Genomic DNA, 27,893 nt, shown 5'->3' with positions numbered 1-27,893 from the left:
AACTCCACGAACAAAGCCCGAATTCCAATGCCAGGGTTCTTCAACACCTGTTCCTGCAGATTTGCGAGGAATTCTGCTGTACGAACGCAATCAGATCGTCTGCTAGGGATCTTTCTTCTTGCTACATCCTCGTAGTCACCATTGCAAGTCTCTAGTTCATGCCTGATTGTTTTTACTGTATTCAGGGAGCATTGGGCAGCAGTCGTAATATCCTTATTTTGATGGCGGGCACGAATCATCATGATACAAGTTATTCTCTTCCATGATTCGGGTGGGTTCCAGCTATCCATCCTTTCTGACATCTTGTATATGAATGAAGAAGGGTCCAAACTTTTAAATGAAGAGAAGTGTGTGTTAATACATGTAACTTACGGAAAAATATAATTAATTATAAATATGTCGAATTTATCCCGAACACCCTGTATATATATATCAACCCCCCCCCCCCCCCACACACACGAGAAGTCATAAAACTGTGATATGGGCATAAGTGGTTAAGGTGAAAGAAAGAAGGTAGGTAGGTACTGATGAATAGCTGGAGGTCATAGTCCTTTGTTTTTTTTTTACTAAATAATTTAAGGAAATTACGTCAACTATGATATATATTAAAATAAATTTTAATATACTTCAATATTTCAGCAACATCACGTTGCCATTTTCAAGAAACTTAAGAACAAGACACGTGCATGCAGGCACAACAAACAATAAGTGAGGAAGAAGCAGGAAGCTATTATTTCTCCTAAAGTCCTGATGGTGCCCCTAGTGGGCAATGTTGGTATTGCCCTCTAAGGGCACCATTCTACCGTATTCTATGGCAGTACTCTATCTGCCATAGAATACGGTGGAAGAAGGCCAAGATAATACACCATAGTAAATACAAATATGAAAGGCTTTTCATGGAATCAGCTTCAGCCCTAAGAAGAAACAATCCGAATCTTAACAAATTTGGATGCACGAGACTGCCTCAAATTTGGGAAACCTACATCAGAAGACCTTCAGCCCAATGGCCCAAGAATACCAACATTGTCCACTAGGGGGCACCATCAGGACTTTAGGAGAAATAATAGCTTCCTGCTTCTTCCTCACTTACTGTTTGTTGTGCCTGCGTGCACGTGTCTTGTTCTTAAGTTTCTTGAAAATGGCAACATGATGCTGCCGAAATATTGAAGTATATTAAAATTTATTTTAATGTATATCCTAGTTTATGTTGTAATTTCCTTAAATTATTTAGTAAAAAATGCATAACCAACGTCTAAGCCTTTCCAAGAGAAGTATAGTCCTTTGATAAAACAATATATAAAGGAGATTGTTCCAAAGACAGGTGGATAGCTTGAAAGAGGAGGATGAGAAGTTGGGTCATTAAACTTACAGCTGAAAGGATCTGACCGTACTTTTGTTAAACCTTGATAAGTGGGAATCCTAAAGAATTCCACATCTATCATCAACAGATAGGAAAATAAGATATAAAATTTTATGTAGGAAAATGCTTGCTTCTAAGTATGTGCTATATACATGTGATATAATATAAAATTATGTTAGCATAAAGAAAAGAGATTGTAAGTTGTTAGAGGAAATAATTTTTTGATTGTGCAAGGGCGTTAATACTGTATAAATTGAACAAAGATTTACTAAAATTTGTAATACTTGTCTGAGGAACGACTTGCATAAAGTATTGTGAACAAAGGCATGCCAACAGAAGGAGAGGTGGCCTCAGGCAGTCGCGTGCTCACGGCACGTGGTGGAGCATGGTCAGAAGAAAATCAGAAACAAACGGTATGAAGCGAGACCCTCATGGGTGAAGTGCTATGCATTGGGTGAGTTACGAAAGTTGCGGTGATTATCGGTAGGGGAGATAAAAATAAAAGGGTTAGGAAACCCCCCCCCCCTCGCTCTCGTAAATTTTTTCTTCCCATGGCTGGTGGTCGGAAGTCGTCTGGCAGATAGAAAGTTGCACGGAGGAGTGGCTCTGTCCTGAAGTGCTCGGACTAGGAACAATGGTAAGCTATGTTCAGAGTCCGGTGAACGATAGCAGAAAATGCCATCCAAGTGCTGGCGATGTTATAAGCTACTGATCGTATGATGGAGTACATCTCCGCTCGTGTATCCGCAGTCCTTGGAAACACTCAGCATCTAGGTACTAGACATCGTGAAGGAGAAATTGCCCAATGCCACAGTTATGCCTGGAACAAGTCAGTCATGCCAGAATCGTCATAAATTATAGAATGATCGGAGAATCCAAGGTACCTCACCTACTAGGTGAACAAGAAGGAAGATCAACTGAAGGAAGGCAGTCCAAATTGAGGGAACAAGTATGAAAAGCCTTAATGTATGGTAACATTAAAATTTCCTTTGTTTATGTTATGTGTGTAACTTACTATGGTGTTAAGTCAAGTGAAATTAAGAGACATTAAGGATCGAGGACTTTGATTTATTTAGAGCAGGACTGTAGCATGTTAACATTAGAAAGTACATTGAGTTAGCTCATATACAGGTTAATTTAATGTGTATGCTTTAGAGAAAACTGAGATGAATTAGGCTGAGTAACGAGATATATAATGAATGTTTAATGAGAAAATATTATTCTATTAGGAATGCTGTTTTTGATACTCTTGTTTCATTAAGGATACATGTAATCTTATCTGATTAGTATTGGAATTTAGTATGAATGTTAATTGTATTGTAAATGTGTTAATATGATTAATAAACCTTTGCTATTTTTAAACCTAAGTGTTTGAATTTTAAAATCCGATGCACTACTTGTAAAAGGTTCGAATCTGAGTGGGGAAGAATAGGTTACATTGTGGGTCATGACTGCACATCAATAGTCACTTGTGTACATCTTGAAATCACTTCTTGATTAAGATAACTTTACTTAATCTAACTGTTTTAGGTGGCGCAACAAAAAAAAAAAAAAAAAAATCCTAGAGCTCTATGAGAAGATAGATTTCAAGAACTTTGCCACCTAGGGTTTGGCTTGCTCCTGAGGCAATCCCTTTGTGTCTTGGAGGTACCACGTGACCTTTTAGGGAAGATCGGAATTATAGAACACAAAATCAACAGTTTAAGAGATTGGGACACAACACTTTCCTGCATGTAAAAACACAATATTTGTGGTTCTAAAAGTCAGAAACAGAACATATACAAAAATGTAAGTGGAATGACATGATAAACAAAATTACACAAAAGTATATGTGTATGTATGTTGGCAGCTTGTAAATGCACACTTCACAGGGAATTTAAATGACATGAAATAAAGGTTGCTCTACAATGGTTTACAATTTGAATGTAAAGGATCATCATAATCTCTTGAAGATTCATAAACAAGCTTAAGACACTGGAAAAATCAGATTTAATATATAAATCAATAGTTCAAGTTTTCATTAGAATTAATTATAAGGAACAAACATTAAATTAAATATAACATATAAATGCAAAATTATTTAATTCCATTGCTAATCCAGATAAAGCACACAATATTTCAACAATTTTATTGCCCAAGAAGTATTACCACTCTTAAAAACTGCTTCAAATTTTTAAGAAGGTAGTAAGTTGTTTCACTTAGGTACAAAGTAATTCATGAGCTAAAATATGACTACCCAGCCTGTATGGTTGGCCAAAAACAGGAAGGTGATGGCAGTATCTTGATGTGGGAATCGTTCTCATGGACATCTCTGGATCCTCTCATCCACAATGAACAAACCTCACCACTAATTTTACCTGCATGGTGACAATCTGGACTCTTCCAACAAGAATGACGGCCTGGTTGTCCAAGTGGTTAGCATATCTGCTCTCCAATCAACAGGCAGCGAGTTCAATTCCTGCTGTGGGTGTTTGTGATTGTCTTTAGGTGGAAGATGAATTTCATTGCCCACTGTGAGACCACTGTCCTGCTTCTTGGAGGCCTAAAGTGGCTTGAAGAAGTTCCATGTTTGGTCTCTCTCTAGAGTGAGGTTTCTGGACTATGTAAAAAATAAATAATTATATATATATATATTATTTTTGTTGTATCAATCTTGTAGAATCTCTTTAGTAACTTATAAGTTTTTATCATGTCCCATCTCCCCTGCATGTCAATTAAACTCTGAAACTTAGGTGTGCAGTAGCACACCAAATATGTACACAATAGCCAACATGTGGCTGCTATCTTTACTTTGCTTGTTTATGTGTTGTTCAACATCCAAGTAATCCTCTGAGATTTTTTTTTTTTTTAATAAATTTTTTTTATGTTGCTCCCACCCACAAAAGGTTATATATATAAAGTGTGTATGTGTGTACCAACCCCACACACCAGGTCATAAAACTGTGATGTGGACATAAGTGGTTAAGGTGAAAGAGAGAAGGTACTGATGAATAGCTGGAAGTCATAGTCCTTTGATAAAATAAATATTTTTTTTTTGTATTTGGTGCTTCACTGTGACATACTCAAAACAGCAGATTAAGCTTACAGCATTTTATTATCAAAGCGTGCGTGTGTTTGCGCGCGCGCACACACACACACACACATATATATATATATATGTATATTTGATAAAAATAGAGAAAATAAATATCCTTAGCCATCCATGGTACAAAATGTATTATAGGTTTGCAAATAGCCTTTCGTGGGTAGGAGCAACATAAAAAAAAATGTAATTAAAAAAAACTCAGAGGATTACTTGCATGTTGAACAACACATTAACAAGCAAAGTAACGATTAGCAGCCACATGTTGGCTACTGCGCACAGATTTAGTACCTTGGTTTCGTAGAGATCAGGAGATTGTGGAGAGGATTTAGAGATGAGTAACCAAGCTGGTGATAGGTATGTGGAATGTTTCCAATGAGAACAGACTGAAGGTGTGCAGGTTTCAGGGTTTAAATGACATGCAGGGGAGAGGGGACATGATCTACAAGATTGACACAACAGAAATTTTTCAATACATGAGGAGTTGGGGGTGGGAAGGGAGAAACAATGGTTCACACCTGGGAGTTGTATGGTATGGTCATTAAGGGTGTAAAGTGTGAGTGTCCCAAGAGTGAATAAGTTTAATGAGAGGAATGATAGGTATTGTGTGAAAATGGGTAGTATGGGTCTCCCATGATGAATCTTTTGACTTTATGGACATACATGTGTAAATAATAATTAACTAAATAGGTTTTTCTGTAGATCTATGTATTTGGTGCTTCAATGTGACATACTGAAAACTCGAAATTAAGCTTCAGCATTTTATTATCAAAGTGTGCATATTAGAATTCAGCATGTGTGTGTGTGTGTGTGTGCATGTTTCCCCTCAATGGTTGTTGGGATAGCAATGCTACTTTACTAAAGAATTATTATAGAACCAGGTGGTTTCCTGTTACCTTCCTTGTCCAATAGGATTTCTCTCTCTATAGATGTGTGTGTGTGTGTGTGCACAGGAACAATCTGTCTATTTTGAGGTACAAAAACCTGAGTTTCTGGGAGAAAACCTTCCTCCATATGAGATCAGCTAACTCACCATTCATCCCATGCTGGGATTTGAACCTGCAGTCTGTTTTGTTGGGGAGCAGGTATGCTAATGCTTGGCCAACCAGACTGGCAATCTTTGTAATATATCCTCTGAATTTCAAATCTCTATCCACCATCACCCCGAGCTCCCTAGCCTCATCAATATTCAGTAATCCAGTACCATCAATATGATATGAAGTATGTAATCTTCTCATCCAAAGTGCCTTATATTTTATAACATTAAATTGACATTAAAATGTCCTTTGCTACATTGCAAATTTATTTAAATCATTTATCAATTATTGCCTTCCCCAGTTTTGCATCATCATCAGCAAACAACAGAATATCCCCCTCAAAATCTTCCACTATATCATTAATGCACAAATTAAAGAGTAGTGGCTCTAGTACCAGAGCCTTAGGGCATTCCATTAGTTACCTTCATTGGCCTTTATTTCACTCCACCACACACACACACACCATCCTCTCATGTCTATCAGTGATCCCCATATCCATGCCACCAGCCTCTTGTCCCTTCCCATATGCTCCAACTATATGTAATAGTTTTCCATGCAGTATTCTGTCAAATGCCTTGGCAATGTTCAGTAGTAGTATCATGGTGTAGCCATTTCTTTAATCTTTTGTAATTTGCTACTTCTGTTTTGGAGCCACCTTTATCTAATAGAATTATTTTCCCTCTTTCCACCCCCTTGGAATCTTCCAGAGTTGAGACTTAGATTGAACAACTTTGTCTCAGGAATTGTCAGTTCTCTAGCAAACGAGCAGCATCCAGTTCCACTGCTGTATTCACGATATTTTTCAATGTGTTGAGTATCTCCAGTTCATCTGCCTCAATTCTCACATTAGTAACTTCAAAGTTAATCTGGAAGATAGACCCTTGCAAGGTGAGCATTTAGTAACTCAATTATTTCTTCTGTTCCTGTCACATTCAACCATCAGCACTGAGTAAAGCTATCTTTCTATAATTATTCTTTCTTTAATTCTATATTTATTCTTGCTATGTAGTAAAAAAAACTCTTTTGGATTTACTTTGGCCTGCTTAGCAAATTTTCTTTCAAAATCTGATTTTAACCTTCTTTACTTAGTTACCTACTCACCTACACTTTGTACTGCTCACGAGCAAACTGAATCACTTTTTTGTTTATATTCCTTCCACAATGTTTTTTTTTTTTTTTTGCAGCTCCTGCTTTCTATTGCTACTGATCCACTTAATCCCCTTTTCTGGACTGAAAATTTCACATGTGGAGCAACCTCCCAGAACAAAAATTGCATGGTCACTTTCCCTGATCAGAGGTAGAGTTGCTACTGTAGTTATCTTCTGAAGCTATTACCAGATCTGACACTCAAACCTGTTGCTCTCCATCATGTGGCGTTTCAGGTAATTATCATTTAGTAACTGTATAAATTACAATTTCATCTTGTCTTGTGCCCTTACCTCCTTCCAATCTATCTCTCCAGAGCTGAAGCCTCTCTTGATAACTGCTTGGCCTATACTCATTGCACTAATCTGATGATCCACATCTTCTGAACCCAGGTCTATAGCAGTAACCAACAACATATTTGGTACTACTGACCTCTATCTCACAACAGCCTTAAATGAACCATTTCCCTCAAATCTACAATCCTTCTTAACTTCTATTTTTGGTGGTTGAAGTTCTTCAGCTATCATTATTAATGCCTCTCCTCTTTCCCTATTTCCCATATCTTCTCTGAAAATGCCATATCCATTACATTCTATCCCTGTAACTATATCATTTGTCAACTAAGTCGCACTGGTGCCAATTTTTGGCCAAGTTGAGCTGACCAATACCATTGGTCATATGGTTTAGTCCACAACAAGATGGGTTGAGTCTTCCCTTGAGCAGGATCTTCCAGTCTTCTCTATTCCTTGCTGTTTGGAAAAGTTCCTTATTAATTTCAGCCAGGTAATTCTTGGTCTTCTGGGGTCTTTTTTTTTTTTTTTTTTTTCAGTTGGAAAAGTATTGATTAGGATGTTAGGAAGTCTGTCTGCACCCATGCATACAGTGTGGCCAAACCATCTCAGTTCTTGTTTTCAAATTTTTTCTATTATTGTCTTTTTATACAATAATTTTTGTCTGATTGTGCTGTTTGTTTTCTTTTCTATCCAACTTATTCTATTTATTTTTCTTAAGCATTTCATTTCAAATGCCAGCAGTTTTTTTCTCCTCTCTTTTCTTAACTATCCATGCTTCTACTCCATAGATGACTGTTGGTATAATTATTGATTCATATAATTTGATTTTGGCTTGCTTAGATATGTTGTTTGTTTTCCAGATTTTCTGTAATTTTCCCATGGTGGTCCATCCTATCGCTGTTCTGTGTTTGATTGTTTCGAGTTCATCTATTGTTTATGTTAGTTTTGATATAAGAAGTTGTCTACTTGTTCTCCATTTAGGGTGGCTGAGATGGTAGTTTTGTTCCTCCCTATTTTCATCACTTTTGTCCTCTGTATATTTATTGTCATGTCATATATTTTACAGGTTTTGTTTAACTTGTTTATCAACCTTTGTAGTTCATTTGGGGTTCTTGCAATAAGGATGTGATCATCTGGATATTTGATATTATTTATGTTTAAACCATTGACATCAATTCCAGGCTCATTGTCTATTGCCTTCTTTACAACTTCGTCTAGATATATGTTGAATAGGCATGGGGATAATGGGCATCCTTGCATTATTCCTTCTTGGATCTCTATGGGTTCTTGAGTGTGTCCTTTTAGAGTAATATTTTATCAGAAACTGTATTATATATTTATCTATTGCTTTTTACTGGATAACAGAATCAAAATAGATCAGTACAACAGAATTAAATAAACATCACACAGGCACTCCACTACAATTTTCTTCCAGAGTAGGGTGCCTGCTTTTTGTCAGATCGTACAACATGGTTTTTTAATGTCCTTCTAACTGCATAAACCCACTTGGATGTTGGTTATCCTCTCAGCCATTTTATTGCCATCCTATCATCAAGCAACTGTTTTGCTAACATTTCCTCTCCCAGTCTGTTATAAATGACCATACCTACTTGCATGCTAGCTTTATTTACATAAGTTGATCCAACTATTTCTAACGAATGCTCATATAAGTTAAAACTGGTTTGAGCTATTTTGTATAGTGCTAGTTTAATATTTTGGCTGCTTTCTGTCATATTATATAAATTCATTTCAGTGACTTTACATTAATACCATCCTTATTATCTATTTCCATAATTAATTTGCCAAAATCTGATCTTGACAACTCTTATTAGAACTAAACTTTCTGTTAAACTAGTTTTGCTTCCATCATTTTTCTGGTATTGCATAAATTTTACCTGGGATACTCAATAGGGAAATTTCTCTAAAATTCTCATATTGCTCTATTTCTCATTTTATACAAGGATACAAGAGTTGTACACAAATTGTCTGGAATCTGACCATCTGAATTATGCAATGCAGCTGTAAAACTAGTTTTACAGAGAAAATTTCTGCTACCTTTGTTTGTGAGTGGCTAATCCAGAATCAGTTGAAAAGACACATGGAAAAACTGCTTTCTTCAACTAAGACAGTATTCAATGGTGGAAATCATGTTTGTTTCAGATACAATAACATCAGTGTTTCAGAGATGCAAGATTTTCATTCAAACATGAGGGAAAGAGAAACAAAAACAATGTACAAAAACGTTCCAGGATGCCTAAATATATGCTTTTAAATGTAGATACTTACAAGCAGAAAAACAAACTGCAACTAAAAATGAAACAAAATGGACAATGGACGTGTATATATATATATATATATATATATATATATATATATATATATATATATGAAAGAATTAAAATATATTTTGTCTAATTTAAGTAGTATCAAATGTATTTCTGCAGTTCTTACCTGGTCTAAATTTGAGAGACTGTTAGGATCTTGACTAAGTCCCTGATACTGTCCTCTCAATCTGTCTCCTGCTGCTATTCTTCGGAATTTTTTTAAGTCAACTACATATAGAGCACTAAGAAGGAAAGCAAATTAACACTTCTTTTACAATATATATATATCAAAATAATATTTATAAATACTTTATTAAATATTTGAAATCAAAGCATTATTGAATAAAAGAGTAGTTTTCATCCAATGATGATCATTTCATCTCTATGCCAAAGTTAAGGAAATACAATTATTCCTCACCTTATGACAGCCATCTAATCAGGTCACATGAATACTGTCTCACTGCCCTGTGAACCCATGGACTAAGTTGATATTACTGCTACTGAGGGTGATAAACCCTCAGAATTTGGGAAGGAATATCTCTTGCATAGTACAAAGAATGTATAGGCAGCATGGAGCAAGATGAGGAAGAAGAGTTCTTAGATGAAGTCAGATATGGCTAGAATCACAGAAAGTTGCAGAAGAAGAAGAAGAGAGAAAAATGCAGAACACAAAGAAAATCCCCCCCCCCCCCAAAGTTTACAATGAAAAAAATTGGCAGAGGCATTTGCTTATTTTAACTGAGGAAATGGAGCCAAATATGAAGAGATTTAACAAAGTAGGCAGAATGATACAAACTACAATTACTTGCTACAGAGAAATTTATGCAGGAAAGAAAAGGCAAGCTTTGCAAATTCTTTTATTTTTTAAAGGACAACCCCTCCACAAGAAGTTGATCAACCTATGTTACACTAGTACCTTGGATGGGCAATAAGGCACTTGCTCACATTTGACTTTAAAGCTGTGGATGGCATTCCCAGAGAAACATGCATGTGATGGGAGACTGTTCCAGAGGACAGCATTGCAAGGAATAAATGAAGAGGAGGAGAAATATTTTCCTGTGGGTTTGGAGTTAATCTCACATTTAATTTAATTTGGAGTTAAACTGTGCATTGGTTGGCAGCTGCATGCATTGGGTTAGATTTGCAAGAGGGATAGGGGAATTACTGATGCAAATTCTGATGAACAGTGGCCATACAAGTATTATAGAAAATATGCAGGCTGTGGAAACTGAACACCTGTGTGAAAGCAAGTTGAGTATGTCATTGAGAGAGGGGTCATCAATCATTCTAATTGCCCTTTTCTGTATAGAATCAAGTATTTTTAGGGAGCTCTTAGGAGCACCATCCCAGATTCAAGAGCAATATTCAATGGTCAGGGGATTTGTGATTTGTATAGGGTTAGGAGTTGTTTGGAGTTAAAGTAATGTCTCGAGCTAAAGAGAAACCTCATTTTTTTTAGATGCAGAGGAGGCAATATTTGTGATATGTTTGTACCCAGAGAGATTTGAGGTTAGAATTATTCCAAGAAGGTAAATCTCTTCTTGGATATAGATTTGGGCATTGTCAATGGTAAAACAGGAAGAAAATAGTTCTTTTTTTTGTGGGAAATAATGCAGAGCTGTGTTTTGCTACCATTGAAGTTAACAAGGTTCAGAATTTAAGATAATAGAGGTTAGAATTCTGCAGGTCAGGGTGATTTGTGCTTTGTAAGGTTTTTCAAATGAAAAGGAGGAGTGCAGTGTGTAGTCATCAGCAAAACTGTGTACTGGATTGGCAATCAGCTGGAGAAGATCTTTTATACATAGAAGGAAGAGGGTGGATGAACAGAGCTATCCACCATCACTCAAAGTGAGCATCCAATCAGAAAATTGGCTATTCAATTGCAGAAGTCGGGGGGGGGGGGGACAGACTGAATGATGGGGGTTTACTTAATAGACCTTTGTGCCAGAGACTTAGAGATATTAAGGACAACCACTAGAGATTTGCCAAACCTTTCCAAGGTGTTTGTCAGAGATGGATGATATAGTTTACCAGATCCTCTGCTGATCAGCAGTAAGAGAATCTATATCTGGCATTTATTAAATGAGAGTCTTCAAGGTAGCGCAGAAGTTGGGTGTTGACAGTTCTTTCCATTACTTAGAAAGAACTGAGGTGAGAGAAATTGGATACTTCACAAATATCAATTTTACATAAAAATTCTACCACAACAAACTTGAAATTGACATATTATATTGCCAAATGTGTAAAAATATGCCTGCCTTCAGAAACAAAAGGAAAATGTTACAAGACCAGGCTACATATTGCCAGATGCAGACATATTCAAAACATAGCCATCATGAACATCTTGGAATGAAAACAGCAACAAGAAATGAATTAAACAACCATTTAATTCATTCTAGGAGTTTTGAAAAGCATGCTGTTGATATATCCCCACTTAACTCTTTTCTATGTGGCTAAGATATATTATTGATGATGTGTTCTCAAATCTGGGCAAATAAAAATCGAGGCTTAATTTTACATCAAGTGTGGTCTGCTTTCATCAAAAATTTAACTGCCACGGACGGACCTAGGATATAACAAGCATGATACCACAGAATGTGATAGCAACAACTAGCAATAACATGCATACAGTAACAAATTTACCATTTGAATTCTGGTTTATCAATTATATGTAACAGTTGTGAAGGTATGAAAACATCTGATTTGTGTAATTAACTGTTAATAGGCTTTTGTTGTGTAAAACTTTTCTGTACCAATACCCCTGATGATGTAAGTCTTATGACTTATGAAACTTGTCTGGTTTTAATTTCTTTTTTTTTTACATTATTTACATCATAATATGGTCTCAATAATGAAAACTTCCCACAGAACTGTTAAACCACAAAAACAAAGCAATACATTTTTAATTCTCACTATACATTACACGTAATTGTAGAGAAATAGGTTTTCTTTTAAAGTGGGTTGAACAATAAATGAAAGAAAACACCACAACTCTGTTGTGTTCATTATCCATGAACAATAATACAAACAAAATTCACAAAAACAAGAAAATAGGTAGCACTCAAAGTGGAGCTAGAGTCATTTTTCACAATGCATACATGATCTAGTCTTTGCAAGATAATGCATTTAATTACACTAAGCTAATTCATGTTGAACTATGAAAATAAGCTTAGGACTGTTATAATTGCACACTTATTTTTAAGGGGTAAACCTGTTGGAAGATAAGATGTATAGATTCACTACAGTATTTAATTACATTGTGCCAATATTAATGTTTGTGTTTATAATGACCAGTTTATTTTGTTGATAAAATTATATTGTCGAGAGAATGCCATCAAAAAGGCTACCCAACCTCATTCTGTATGCAAGATTAGAAGAAAAAAGAAAAAAAAAGGAAGCCCAAGAACTAAATGGATAACATCTATAAAGGTCAACTCTGGATTACAAACATATAGACAGCTCACCAGCCATGCAAGAAACCGAGACTTCTGGAGGTTGTTGTGGAAACGTGGAAGACTCAATTTTACTTACTGTCCCCTTCCATCCCCGATGGAAGAGGACAGTAAGAAAAGTAAGTAAAATTATACTGTAAGAAAATTATAATTTTTTTTTTTTAAAGAATAGATTGACTATTACATATGTCGTGCGCACTGTATATACATATAAGCTTAATACTGAACTAAATGATTTGATTAAAAATTTATTTCTTTAAACTATAACTGCAGTTTAATTTAAATGCATATATGATATAACATAGTTTCTCACACACTTGAAAAGAGTGTGATATTTATTGTTTTCAAGTGAAGTGCATTAATTATAACATATAATGTCAACTCATTTTTCTTGCTTCATTACAAATGAAAACTGGAAGTGTGACATATTGGAGCCTCCATGGAGTGAAAAGATCCCTATAATATTGCTGAGAGAAATGAGTTTTTAGAACTCAAAAGCAGATGTTTATGAAGTATTTCATATAGAAAAAAAAGAACATTTAATAGTTATCAATTGTTATGTTACAACAATGATGACAGAACAACTGTTGGTGTGCCTACACCAACAGTTGTTCTGTCATCATTGATACACTGATTGTGATACACCGATTTCGATGTATCACATTTCCCTCGAGGAGGATATGCCAAGTTCAGTTTTTAATTACAGTATTATGAAGAAGAAAATGAACAGCCTTTCATATAGAAAGAAAAAGAAAGTTCTAAACCCTAAAGGAGAAACAAGGAGAGAAGAAAGTGAAGATGATTGGCTTATGTTACCACTTTTAGAGAAAACCGGCAACTGTTTTGACGCTGTAAGGTTTGAATTCAAGTTTTCAGATCCGGAAGTTTTATTTCTAGCTCTCTGTAAATAAAACTTCTCTAATGAATTCGTTGGCAGCCACCCATGATAAAATAACTTGACAACAAATCATGAAAAGTGTAAATTATACAAAAAAAAACAACAACAACAACAAATATATATATATATATATATATTTGGAATGCATATAGAACGAGCTGAAATTCACTGGCCACTTGTCTCCGTTTACTCACATCTGTGGCAAGTGGATTTCTGGAGCCCTGCTCATATATACAATATACACCTACAATAAGTTTACTTCCAAATCAAAACCTATAGATGAATATTTTATGTTCCTCATATCTCCATTCATGAAAGAGAAATTAAGAAGCTAACAATGAACGCTGTTTTCCAAAACAGATTTCATTTGGAAACCAGATTTTCAAAACCTTAATAAATAATAACTGTATTCCTGCAAGCAATAATATTTATTTCAAATAAATCTGGAGGTATACATATTTCACTTAATGAAGAATAAATAAGGCACTGATATAAATGTGTTACAATCATCATTTAAGCTTATTTTATGTTTCTATATAAAAAAGATTACCTAATATGATACTTCCTGCCTGCAAGGTGTGAAGCCCAATAACCAGATTTCCAAAACCTTAATAAATAATAACTACATTAGAAGTTTATAAATAACTGTATTCTTGCAAGCAGTAATATTAATTACAAAAAAAATATATACATATATTAAAAATGAGTTTCATAGGTCCCTCTCTATCCTCTAAACAGTTTACAGGAAATAATGATACAAAAAGTTGAATCTTTTACATTTTAAAGTACAGTTGATTTGAACAACAGTTTTGAACTGCATGGGCCCACTTATATGTGGATTTTTTTTCAATAAATATATTGGAAAATTTTGTGGAGATTTGCAACAATTTAAAAAAATTCGCAGACAAACTGTGCAGCCATGAAATGTTGAAAAAAAATAAGAAAACGTGAAGTATGTCATGAATGGATAAAACATATGTAGATAATAGTCTATTTTATCATTTACTACCATAAAATATACACAAATCTATTATAAAGTTAAAATTTATCAAAACTTACACACACACAAGCAAACACTCACAGACCATATATGGTGCCAATCACAGTCTAGAGAAATGTAAATAAACATAAAAAGTTTATAATGATTCATCCATTATTGTATAGGATAGGCTACCATACAGCAATCATATTGCTGCTCCTTCGTTATCAATGCATGAATTATCAAACCTGTAAATAAATATGAATTTCTTTTTCACATTATCTTTTCATTTTTGATGTCTAGTGTTAGTAATATGTATAATATCTGCAGTGCTTTGTATCATGTAAGACAATACTGATGTAGGTACCGACAGACAATTCATCTTGTAAAATTATGCTATCAATAAATACAGTACAGTACTCTAATTGTGTTTTCTCTTCCTTATGATTGATAACATTTTAATTTCTCTACCTTACTTTATTGTAACAATACAGTATGTAATACATATAGAATACAAAACATGTGTTAATGACTATACCAAACATGTGTACTGATAAATAAAAACGACTGTTTATGTTATCAGTAAGACTTAAGGTCAACAGTAGGCTATTAGTCACGTTTTTGAGGAGTCAAAAGTTATATGCAGATTTTTGACTGCACAGGAGGTTGGCACCACTAACCCTTGCGTTGTTCAAAGGTCAACTGTATATGCATTTTGTGCTTTTATTTTAATATTTATGTATTCAATTTCCTGCTAAAACATCATTTTAACAGGGAAAAAAAAGTCTGTGTTTAGAAAAGTACAAGATCATTATAATAGTGGTGACTGAAACAAAAAAAGACAAAAATAGGTGAGACTTTTTTGAGCAATAAATACAAAATGTTATATTCAGGCAATGACAATCGAGGAAAAGAAGGAGTAGCCATAGTATTCAACACTAAATACGAAGCTAATCATCTTGAATGGCAAGCAGTCTCAAGTAGAGTGAAATGGGCAAATATCAGAATGGGGAACTGGACAATGAGACTTATTTGTGCCTATGATCACACAGAAGGCTCTGCTAAGGTAGGAGTAGAAGAATTTTTTGAGGCTCTAGAGAAAGCTGCTGACACAATGAAAAAGGAAAAGTTGGTCCTTGTTGGGGATCTAAATAGCAGAATAGCAAGTGATTGGGAGACATACAAAAATATTTTGGGAAAATTTGGAGAAAAGAACAAACCTAATAACAATGTGAAATACCTGTTGGATTTTTGCTCAGGACATGGACTGGTTATTAGTAACACCATGATCCAACATAAAAATGTGCACAAATTCACATGGAGAAGAGGCAAGGAATAAGAAAAGTCTCATTGACTATGTTATTGTTGATAGTGATGATTTCTTCCTGATGAAAGACACTAGAGTGTACAGGGGATTTGAAATTGGAAGTGATCACTATTTAGTCTTGAGCAGGACAAAATTGAATTTCATATTGAAAAGAATAACATGTAAGAAAGTTTTAAAACAAAAGTTGAGCACCTCTCAGATGTGAGCTGTAGACTAAAATTATTATTATTATTATTATTGTTCCGGGCAACTCCAAGGAGTCGACAGACTCATCGAGGGAGGCCCTAACATCATCAAGAACAAATATTCGACATTGACACAGTATCTATCATACCTTGCCTTGAACTCATTCACGGTCATAGCACCCACAACAGACTCTGGAAGCTTATTCCACTCATTCACCACTCTCCAAGTAAAAAACCTAGCTCTAACACCCTTGTCAACCATGCTCTTGCCCAGCTTCCATGCATGGCCCCTAGTCTTCCCACCACCAGTCATATTTTCAAAAATATCTTCTGGATCAATCTTGTAGAAACCCTTCAGTAATTTGAATGTCTCAATCATATCACCCCTCCTTCGCCTATCGTCCAATCTCTGCAACCCACAAATCTTCAACCTGTTCTCATAAGGTTCATTCCACAGACCTTCTATCATCTTGGTCACTCGTCTCTGGATCCTCTCCACTTCCTCCCCATCACGAAGAAACCTGGTGCCCATAAATGAGCACAGTATGTCAACCGATACAGAGGAACTCGATACAGAGGAACAACAACTTGTTTGTCTCTGCATGTTAAAGTATTTTTCAGAAGCCAAGTGATTTGATGAGCTGATTTAGTCACTTTTGCAATGTGTCCCCTAAACTTCAATTCCCTATCCACCAACACTCACAAATCCCTGGCCTCATCAATCTCCTGGAGTACGGTTCCACCAATGTGATATACTGCTGCTATTCTTTTCACCTCAAAGTGCATAACCTTACACTTTGCCACATTAAATTAACATGCATTTTTCCTAGTCCAGGCCTACAAACTATCCAAATCATATCCTGTAACATTTTGACATCCTGTGCACTCACAATTGCTCTACCCAACTATGCATCATCAGCAAACAAGTGAACACTTCCTCACAAATCCTTTCCTATATCATTGATGAACAAATTGAAAAGCAGTGGTCCAAGAACAGAGCCCTGCGCCTATCGAGTTCAGCCGTCACTGTGTTATAGAACGTGAGCAAGTTACTCAGGCATGATCTACCCTTCACAAAACCATGTTGTCCCGTATACAATATCCCATTTTCATCTATCCAATCCTATATTCTTTTCTTGACTAATTTCTCTAAGATCGTGACAATGATTCCTGATATGCTAATCGGTCGGTAAAGTACAACAGAAGTCTTGGAACCACCTTTATGCAGTGGAACTATTTTTCCCTCTTTCCACCCCCTAGGGACTAACCCAGACCCGTGACTCAAATTAAACAAAATGGTCAAGGGTACTGACAATTCTTTAGCCACTTCACGTATGACACGAGCTGGTATACCATCGAATCCCACGGATGTATTGATATTGAGGTTATGCAATTGAGGTTAATGCATAACCTCAATGTCAATACATCCGTGTCAATACAATGTCAATACAAAGATTATTGAAAAAAAAAAAATGAAAGAGTTTGAAAACAGTAACCAAACCTTGGAGATTCAGTGGCAAACCTTGAAGAAAACTCTGATTGATTCAGCCAGAGGCATCTGGTGAGGTTGTCTGCAAGGAGATAGAAAGATAAGAACTCCATGGTGGACACAAGAAGTAAAAGAAGAAAGCATATCAAAGGTTCCTGGCAAATAAGTCAGCTTGTGCTCTTAGAGAATACAGAGACAAATGTAAGAAAGCTAAACACTGGGTAAAACTAGCTAAACAAAAGTCATGGGAGGACTTTGGCAAGAACATAGAAAATAAATATCAAGAAGGTGGCAAAATATTCTGGAGGTTGTTGAAGACACTCAGAAATGGAGGAAAGAGTCCTGTAAAAGGAATTCGAGATGATAAAGGTGACATGAAAACAGGAGAAAAAGATATCCTAGAAGTATGGAGTAATTACTTCGAAAAATTGCTAAATGAAACAAGCAGTGATAGCACAGTGGTAAAAAACATTCAGCAGGCATACAGTCAGGAATACATATCCATACGTGAAGTAGAAAAAGCCATCAAAGGTTTGAAACGTGGAAAGGCAGCAGAAATAGATGATATTCAACCAGAAATGCTATAGTATGGTGGTATAAAAGACTTGCAGTGCATATTTCAGAAGGCGTGGACAGAGGGACGAATTCCCAATGATCGGAGTAGAGCTCTCATAGTACCCATATATAAAAAGGGAAATAAAACTGAATGTGAGAATTACAGAGGTATTTCCCTACTGAGTGTTCCTGGAAAGATTTACGCTAGTATACTTGAGAAACGGTTGAGAAGAATTGTGGAAGAAAAGCTTTGTGAAGTACATACTGGATTCAGACCAAATATAGAGGCTGTCAGGATCAGATCTTCACTTTATGACAAATAGTTGAGAAATCATGAGAATATAACAAAGATTTGTATTTAAATTTTGTCGATCTGGAAAAGGCATATGTCAAGGTGCAAAGAGAGAAGCTATTCAATACGCTACAGTTATATGATGTCAATGGGGCATTGCATCAAGCAATACTTAGTCTTTATTTGAGTTGTAAGTCAGCAGTTAGAATTGAAGGAAGTACAGGAAGATGGTTTAATGTTAAATCTGGTGTGAGACAAGGATGTACATTATCCCCTCTGTTATTCATTATCTATATGGATCACATTATGAAGGAAAGTGGTATTTAACCTGATATCAAAATTGGAGATGTTAATGTCAGCTCTTTGCTTTATGCAGATGATGTAATACTTCTAAATAATCCTGCTACAAGTCTGCAAGATTCTCTGACTAAATTGAATAACTGTTGTAATAGATATGGTATGAAGGTCAGCAATAAAAAGACAAAGACAATCAAAATAGGCAGAATCGTTGAAAATGTCAACTGCATTGTGAACGGAGAACTTGTGGAACAAGTAAAACATTTCAGCTACTTAGGTACGATTTTTAGTGAAGATAGTAAATTAAATATGGAAATAGACAACAGAATCAACGAAGCTGGTATGGTAGGAAGTCAATTGAATAAATTCATATGGAATAAGAGAGAAATTAGTCACAACACTAAATTAGCTGTATACAAGAAGGTGTTCAAACCAGTTTTAACTTATGGATCTGAGAGCTGGGTCAGAAGTAAAACACTTGATCAAAGACTAGAGACTGTAGATATGAGAGTCCTGAGAAAGATTAAGGGCATGAACAGATGTCATCAATGGCAATATCATATTAAAAACGAGGATATTAGGAAATTACCTGACATTATCAGCATTCAGGAATGTGTTTGCAGAGCTAATCACAGGTGGTATGGTCAGTTAAACAGAATGGGAAAGGAAAGATTAGCAAAACAAGTGTTCTCTGCCAGGTTGGCAGGAAAAAAGACAAAAAGGAAGACCAAGATATAGGTGGATTGATGCGGATAAAGTGCTTTAGACGATAGAAATATAAGATCTGACAATGTTGGAGTCTTGACAAGTAATAGACTGATTTGGAGGAAAATTGTAGATAGGAAGTTAGTAATGATGTAAATTTTTCATGTAGTACTATCATATCCTGTACACACCTTGAGGGTACATGGCAGGAATTTGATGATGATGTGTTTAAAGCATCCAGGTACCATGTTTAGCAGCTAATCTGTATATACAAAAATTTATTTGTCCTTGCTCTTACCATATGTTTTACTTACTGCTCTGAAGATGGGGAAGTTTTCATCTTCTATTTCTCTCTCTCTGTCTGTGAACAGTCTAATGTGTTTTAGTGTTTGTGGCAGCTTGGGATGAAAAGGGATAGAAGAAAATACCTCTACATTATAATTGTCAATGTGTATGATTTGTATTTAATTAGTATGGCATTTTCACATGAAATTTCAGTTGTGTTCTGTTGTTGGGTTAGCAATTGTGCATCCATTATGTTCAAGGGTGGAAAGTGTGTGGGTAGTACATCTATCTTTTATTTATGGAGTTTCCTCCAACACTTCTTTATTGTTGGTTGCTTTTGTTACGGAAGATGCATACTAGATCCAGGATTCCTTTTGGCTCTGATAATGAATGAGTCTTGCTTGAGCACGTTTAAAAAGCAATGAGGTCTGTTTGTTTGAGGTCTCTGTGGAAGATATTCCAAGCTCTCTTCTGTGACTCCTTGGCTATTGCTGCTTGCAGCACCATGGTTTAGTGAAATGTGGAACTACCTGGATGTTTTAGGAAGTGCAGTTGTGGCATCTTATGTAATACATTCTGTCGCATTACTCACTACATCTCTGACAGGAGTTGAGCCGACTGTCGCAGAATCAAATTCTGACTGGCTATTCTGCGTCAGCTTGCCTGATTTTCCTTTGTGATGTCATATTGCAAAGGTAGTGAAGTCAACACAGATTGCTGCAATAATGAGAAGAACACTGACCTGCAGAGATAAAATGGTTATCATTCTGTTGTATAAGACTCTGATCAGACCACACTTAGACTATTGTTCTCAGATCTGGTCCCCAGGATTTGAAATGGACAAATTAACTGTGGAAAGGGTACAAAGGCGGATAACAAAGATGGCGTGAGGACTGTACAATGTTAGTTATGAGGATCGGCTGAGGGATTGTGCATTGCAGAGTTTGGTGGATAGACGAAGGAGAGGTGATATGATTGAGACTTTTAAACTGTTGAGAGGTGGTTACAGGGTTGACACTGGGGAATTCTTTCGCTTGGTTGAACAGCGGGAAGGAGTCATGACAAGGGGCCATCCCTGGAAGTTACGAAAGGAAACCGTGAGAAAGAGGGTGAGGACTGGTTTCTTTGCATGGAGGGTGGTTGAACCATGGAATGCATTGCATGAGTGGTGAGAGCAATAATGGTCAATGCGTTTAAGGAGTGGTATGATACTTTGTGTTTCCTAGGAGGGTCCTCTCTCGATGAGTCTTGATAGACTTGTGTTTCTTAGAAAGGACCTCTGTTACAGGGTTGACACAAAGTCTATCATACCACTCCTTAAACGCATTGACCATTACTAGGGCACATGCTTAGTGATTATGCTTGGTGATCTCCCTCGCAATTAGGGCATTTTGCTTTTAGTCATCGTTCTTGTGATCTTCACTGCCACATCAGATATAGATGGTAGTGCCATGACAGGCAGTTTGAAAATGACCACACTTCTGACATTTAAAACAACACAAAGGATTCAGGAGTTTGGAATATCTTCTGCAGATGATACCTCAAACAAACAAATGTCATTGCTCATTCATTATCATAACCAAAAGGAATCCTGGATCCAGTATACATCTTTCATAACAAAAGCAACCAACAATAAAGAAGTGTTGGAGCCTAACTAGGAAATTCAGATATCCTGCTTTCACAGATGATGGTAGTTTCGGTTTGTTGAAAGAAAGGATGATATTCCTGGTGGGTTTCAGGTGACAATCTCTCCTTATGAGTATTCTCATAGCTGTCACTTCCTGGTCTTTCATTCTGGAGCAGATCTCTTCATCAGGAAGAGTGAAGAGATCCCACTCTGATATTAATCCTCAAAAGTAGTTCAAAAATTTGTGACAGATAACTGTCATTGGTATTTCTCCAATAGCTGTTGCTTGAAGTTGCTTTGACGGTGTCTGAGTTTTTTGTTTCTACAAAAACTATGCCCTGAATGGAGCTTCTTGATTGATTTTGAAGATCCTGCCAACCATTCTAGCTGAAGAAGGGTTACATTTTCTTGAGTATGTTCACTAGTTGAGTTGAAGAAGGCATTGTTATTGTTGTCTATGATGTTTTATGTTTCTTATTTTGGTTTACTGTTGTTGCAATGGTTTCTGAATTGGTCAGGGCTTGAGGGGGCCCTGATAAATAAGAGGATGAAAAATTATTCATTCTCAAGAGGAAGTTGGTTTAGTACTAGAGCTGTACCAGTACCATTCTCTGGTAAGCACTGACTGCTTGGGAATGAATGCTAGGGCAACCACAGCAAGCCTTGATCCTGTTCCCAAGACTATGGAAAAGGAGACTTACTACAACACTGTTGACTTTTGCAGGCAAACCCACTAGCTCAGCGTTTTCCAAACTTTTCCTACGATGGAACACTTCACAAATCCTGAAATTTTCACGGAACACCTTGGTTATTTTGCAATATATTAATTAATAATTGTTAATTTAGCTGATTTTTTATTATTAATAATTGATCAATAATTATTAATTAAACATCAATTAAACATAGATATCATTAAATTAATTTGTGCTGATTTTCATTAACATATCCCATTCCGATATCATTAAAAATTTATAATATTATTATAAGTACTTACGAGTGAATGCAGACTTTTTCTTCTATGTGTTGGTAGTTTTCCCCTCCTTTTGTACATCCTGGAGATCGCTTTGTAGGCTGGTGGTGGATGACTCACTATCTGCTGTGTCACAAACACCTTCAATAAGAGATTTCTTAATACCAAAATTAAACAAAGTCCCTTGTCTCTTATTCATATTAAAATTTAAATCTGGAGGCCTGTTACTTGGTTTCGAAACTTTCACCCTACAATACAAACTTGCGAAGAAAGTATTCAGTATTACTAGATTTGAGAACCGGATACAAATTACTTTGATCTTCAATTTTAGTGGAAAAATTTTCTTTATGCTTCCTTGCTGATTGGTCACTGACATTTACCACACAGATGTCATTTCCTTCAGTTTTGAGAACAGATGATACGCCGCCCATTGTTATAATCCGGTTGCAGGCAATTTTTATGACTGGTCATAAACAGCAGTATTCCCTTTCCCAAATGTTGGAAGGGTTTCGATGTGTGAAAATTAACAATAATTCATGAATACTTCCATCTTTAAAAATACACGGCTTGGTCACTAACATTTGCTACACAGATGTTATTAGGCGTTCTGGGTCTGAGCTTTTCGACATATTCACGAATATTATTCTCCTCAGAATATTTCCTCTATAAAATATTTATTCTTGCAAAATGCTTAGAAAACAAAAATGACAAATTCCAGGAGAACTTCTCACGGAACACAGTTTGGGAAACCCTGCACTAGCTGACTGATTAGCCAAACCACCCAGGACCTGTCTTGCCAAAGTAGAGGCCAAAAGAGTGTAAGCCCATCATGACCTCCCCCCCCCTTTTCTGGATGTCCATAGGTTTGCATCACATGGCAAATATGGCTGTGAGGAGTTGAATCTCGATGGTGGTGTGGAAAAGAAGTAGAGTGAAGAACACAGGAAGAAAAGCATAGAAAAAAGTATAAGGACAATAAGGACCAGTACCATTACTAGGAGGTCTCATGTACCACAAACAGGTGCCTCACATGGGAATGCATTCATTTGCTCTATTTATTGCTTTCGAAATCTGTAACCTCTCTGATCAGTCTGATTATCCCTGAACTTATATTTCTCAGTAACTTTAATATTTACAACTTAAATTAACTTCTCTTTACATTTATAAGCTGGAAAAACTAGTCAGATATTTGGTCTAACACAAACCATTAATTTAACTATCAGAATATGGCATAATCCTTGCCCAACTTCAAAATCTGACTTTTCCTTAATCAGTTCTCTTGTTAATTGAGACCATAATCTCATCTAAGAACCTTTTCTATGGAGTACTCTTCTGAGTGAAGATATCCAGCTTCTATCAGTTTCACAACCTCTGGTGCAATTATGTGAGAATTTCTATTCTTCCTTTCCATGGACTGATTACCAATTCAGCTCAGCTCTACTAATTTGAACATCTATCTATACTGACTGAATAACTGAAATGCTTCTTGTTAGAATAATAAAGACCACTACTATGCAAACTCTGAATCTTCAAAAAGCTTATAAAAGCAGTCCAAGAAATTCATATCACAAGTGCTTGAGACAAACTAATAGATCTTGCAAGAGCTGCCAAAAAACACCATTAAATCCAAATCTGAATATGCAGAAAATTTACATCCTGCTGAAGTAGTAAAGCTTATTTGTTCTTGCCAAGGCTAATTTCTGCCTTACTGTGTTTTCACCTGTGGTAACACTAAACTACTGTCAAATAATAAAGCTGATCGGGCATCATTCTTCTTCCAACTCATATAGATGATCAGCCCAATCACCATCCGTTGTATGAAGTTCAATATGCACATACTTCTTCTGGCTTTTATCTTATATCAACTTTACAATCTATCACTGTAAATCTCTTATCTGCTCTACAAACATGGCAGCAAAGCAATGTTGTATTCAAAACAAGTTAACTATTAACTATTGTCTCACTGCCCTCACCACATGGGCATCTGCCAATATGGATCTTGCTAGTTTCAATCAACAACAGATTTCCTAGAATTAAAGTCAAACAGCTTTTAGAGGTGAACTGTATTGACAGCTATTCAAATATTATTCAAGAAAATATGAAAGAGTTTGAAAACAAGAACCAAGCATCAGAGTTTCAGTGGCAAACTCTGAAGAAAACTGTTTTATTAAGCTAGGGAGACATGGTGTGAAGTTGTGTGCAAGAATAAAAATCTAAGAACTCCATAGTGAACACAAGAAACTAAAGAGGCAGTTCTGGAAAAGAAGAAAGCCCATCAAATGTTTCTAGCAAGTAAGTCAGTAGATGGCCTGAAAGAGTTAAGCTGTGTGTAAAATTTGATAAAAAAAAAGTCATAGAAAGATACTGATAAGAACATGAAAGACAAATATGACAGTTGAAAATATTCTGAAGGCTATTGGTCGGCAAAGGTTGGTCGATTGGTAGAGCCTCTGCTACTAAGGCTCAGTTAAGTTTGAGCGTGGTTAGTAGTTGGAAGGGGACTATTCGTTCGATGCTGTTGGCACACTTTCCCTCGATGAGTCTTTGGACTCCCTAGAGGTGTCAAATAATAATAATAATAATAATATTCAAGAAGCTTCAAAACACAAAAAAAAGTAATGTGAAAGAATGAGAGATGACAAACATGACATTAAAGCTGAAATTAAAGATATTCTGGATGTCTGGAATAATTACTTGGAAAGACTGCTAAATGAAAAGTAACAGAACAATAGTAGAAAATAAAGTCGAATGAAGTCAAGTGTTATCTTCGTGGTCTTCATATTGAATAATCGTGTTTAAGAACAAAGGTTGGGAGACCATGGTTAAACCTCATTGCAGAACCAATACTGGCATTAGAAAGCCAGATATTATAATGAGAAAAGATAGTAATGTTTGGGTGATCGATGCTCACTTACCTATTGCCATAAAAACAGGGTCCAATACTATGAGCAGAATTCAGACCTTATAAGGCAGATAAGAAAGGAGCTTAGGGCAGCTCCCTGCTTTACCAGTCCAACCATCTCTCTATGCGGTATATGGAGTGCCATGTTAGAAGGACTTATATCCATTAGGCTTATCCAAAAAAGACTTTCAAGTGATTTCCTTGAGGGTCCTGCAAGGCACACTAGTGGAGTGGCATTACCACCAATGTATTACTAATATGATAACACGAACTGCCGTTGGGTAATACTCTTGAAAACTCTTTTGTACAGGCTTCAGCCTTCTTATGTAAGAGTAGTACTGCTCACTCAGTACTAAGTTAAATAAATAAATAAGAGAGAAATCAGCCACAATATGAGACTATTAGCATATGAATGATTCAGTTGGGCAGAGAGAATCGTAAGGATGGATATCAGGAAATTATTGAAGAGAGTGAAAGACAGTAGCATGTGAGGAAGAGTGGTTGGTATGTTTCCCATGTATGATGATGAGTCAAGATGATAATCAAAAACTATGTTTATATATGCTAGCAGAATTGTGTATGACTAATATGATAACACGAATTGCCGTTGGGTAATACTCTTGAAAACTCTTTTGTACAGGCTTCGGCCTTCTTATGTAAGAGTAGTACTGCTCACTCAGTAAGAAGCTCAGAAATGGAGGAAAGAGTGCTATAAAAGGAGTTATAGATGATAAAGGTGATATGAAAACAGGAAAAAAAGATATCCTTGAAGTATGGAGTAATTACTTCAAAAAATTGCTAAAGGAAACAAGCAGTGATAGCACAGTAGTAAAAAAACACTCAACAGGCATACAGTCAGGAATACATATCCATACTTGAAGTCGAAAAAGCTATCAAAGGCTTGAAATGTGGAAAGGCAGCAGGAATAGGTGATATTCGACCAAAAGTGCTATAGTATGGTAGTATAAAAGTCTTACAGTGGTTGCACTGCATATTTCAGAAGGCGTGGACAGAGGGACGAATTCCCTGATGATTGCAGTAGAACTCTCATAGTACCCATATATAAAAAGGGAAATAAAACTGAATGTGAGAATTACAGAGGTGTTTTCCTACTGAGTGTTCCTGGTAAGATTTATGCAAGTATACTCGAGAAACGGTTGAGAAGAATTGTGGAAGAAAAGCTTAGTGAAGAACAAACTGGATTCAGGCCAAATAGAGGCTGTCAGGATCAGATCTTCACTTTATGACAAACAGTTGAGAGATCATGAGAATATAAAAAGATCTGTATTTAAGTTTTGTCGATTTGGAAAAGGCATATGACAAGTTGCCAAGAGAGAGGAGCTATTCAATACGCTACAGTTATATGATGTCAATGGGGCATTATATCAAGCAATACTTAGTCTTTATTTGAGTTGTAAGTCAGCAGTTAGAATTGAAGGAAGTACAGGAAGATGGTTTAATGTTAAATCTGGTGTGAGACAAGGATGTACATTATCCCCTCTGTTATTATCTATATGGATCACATTATGAAGGAAAGTGGTATTAAACATGATATTAAAATTTGAGATGTTAATGTCAGCTCTTTGCTTTATGCGGACGATGTTATACTTCTAGATAAATCCGCTACAAGTCTGCAAGATTCTCTGACTAAATTGAATAACTGTAGTAATAGATATGGTATGAAGGTCAGCAATAAAAAGACAATGAAAATAGGCAGAATCATTGAAAATGTCAACTGCATTGTGAACGGAGAACCTGTGGAACAAGTAAAATGTTTCAGCTACTTAGGCATGATTTTTAGTGAAGATGGTAAATTAAATATGGAAATAGACAACAGAATCAACAAAGCTGGTAAGGTAGGAAGTCAATTGAATAAATTCATATGGAATAAGAGAGAAATTAGTCGGAACACTAAATTAGCTGTATACAAGACAGTGTTCAAACCAGTTTTAACTTATGGATCTGATAGCTGGGTCAGAAGTAAAACACTTGACCAAAGACTAGAGACTGTAGACATGAGAGTCCTGAGAAAGATTAAGGGCATGAACAGATGTCATCAATGGCAATATCATATTAAAAACGAGGATATTAGGAGAGAACTTGACATTATCAGCATCCAGGAATGCGTTTGCAGAGCTAATCACAGGTGGTATGGTCAGTTAAACAGAATGGGAGAGGAAAGATTAGCAAAACAAGTGTTCTCTGCCTGGTTGGCAGGAAAAAAGACAAAAAGGAAAGCCAAAGTATAGGTGGATTGATACGGTAAAAAATGCCTTAGACAATAGAAATATAAGATCTGATAATGCTGGAGTCTTGACAGTAACAGACTGATTTGGAGGAAAATTGTAGATAGGAAGTTAGTAATGATGTAAATTTTTCATATAGTACTATCATATCCTGTACACCCCTTGAGGGTATATGGCAGGAATTTGATGATGATGATGATGATGAGCAGAGCTGTGTGAGTGCAATTTGTCGATGTAGAATTCTATGCAAGATATGGGTTGCATTTAGTTTGATATGAATCAACTAAAGAATTGTTGCTAGAAGTTTGAATAATGTGAACACAGGATCAGAGGAAGCTGAACTGATCTGAACAAGCAAGACAGTAGAACAGCTCAGACAGAAGTGTTTCTGAAAGGAGAGAAAAATAGTGTAATAAATGAGAATATTAGCATTCAGGAACGT

The 27,893-nt window shown here is 36.0% G+C and overlaps 1 protein-coding gene across 4 annotated transcripts in view; it reads right to left on the bottom strand.

The window, feature by feature from the left end:
- Positions 1-27,893, bottom strand: part of Uggt (UDP-glucose-glycoprotein glucosyltransferase) — an 835,069-nt gene that overhangs the window by 21,633 nt on the left and 785,543 nt on the right. For all 4 annotated transcript variants that reach the window (XM_090403047.1, XM_090403050.1, XM_090403049.1 and 1 more), the window contains 2 exons: positions 14,143-14,199; positions 9,370-9,484 (listed from right to left, as the gene is read on the bottom strand). In XM_090403047.1, coding sequence (XP_090259173.1) covers positions 9,370-9,484; positions 14,143-14,199 — 172 coding nt within the window. The remainder of the gene's footprint in view (positions 1-9,369; positions 9,485-14,142; positions 14,200-27,893) is intronic.

This window comes from Typopeltis vanoorti, chromosome 13, assembly GCF_054136105.1.
Source record: "Typopeltis vanoorti isolate ZY-2024b chromosome 13, IOZ_Tvanoo_1.0, whole genome shotgun sequence".
Taxonomy (NCBI): domain Eukaryota; kingdom Metazoa; phylum Arthropoda; class Arachnida; order Uropygi; family Thelyphonidae; genus Typopeltis; species Typopeltis vanoorti.
This window is presented reverse-complemented; position numbering and strand designations above follow the sequence as displayed.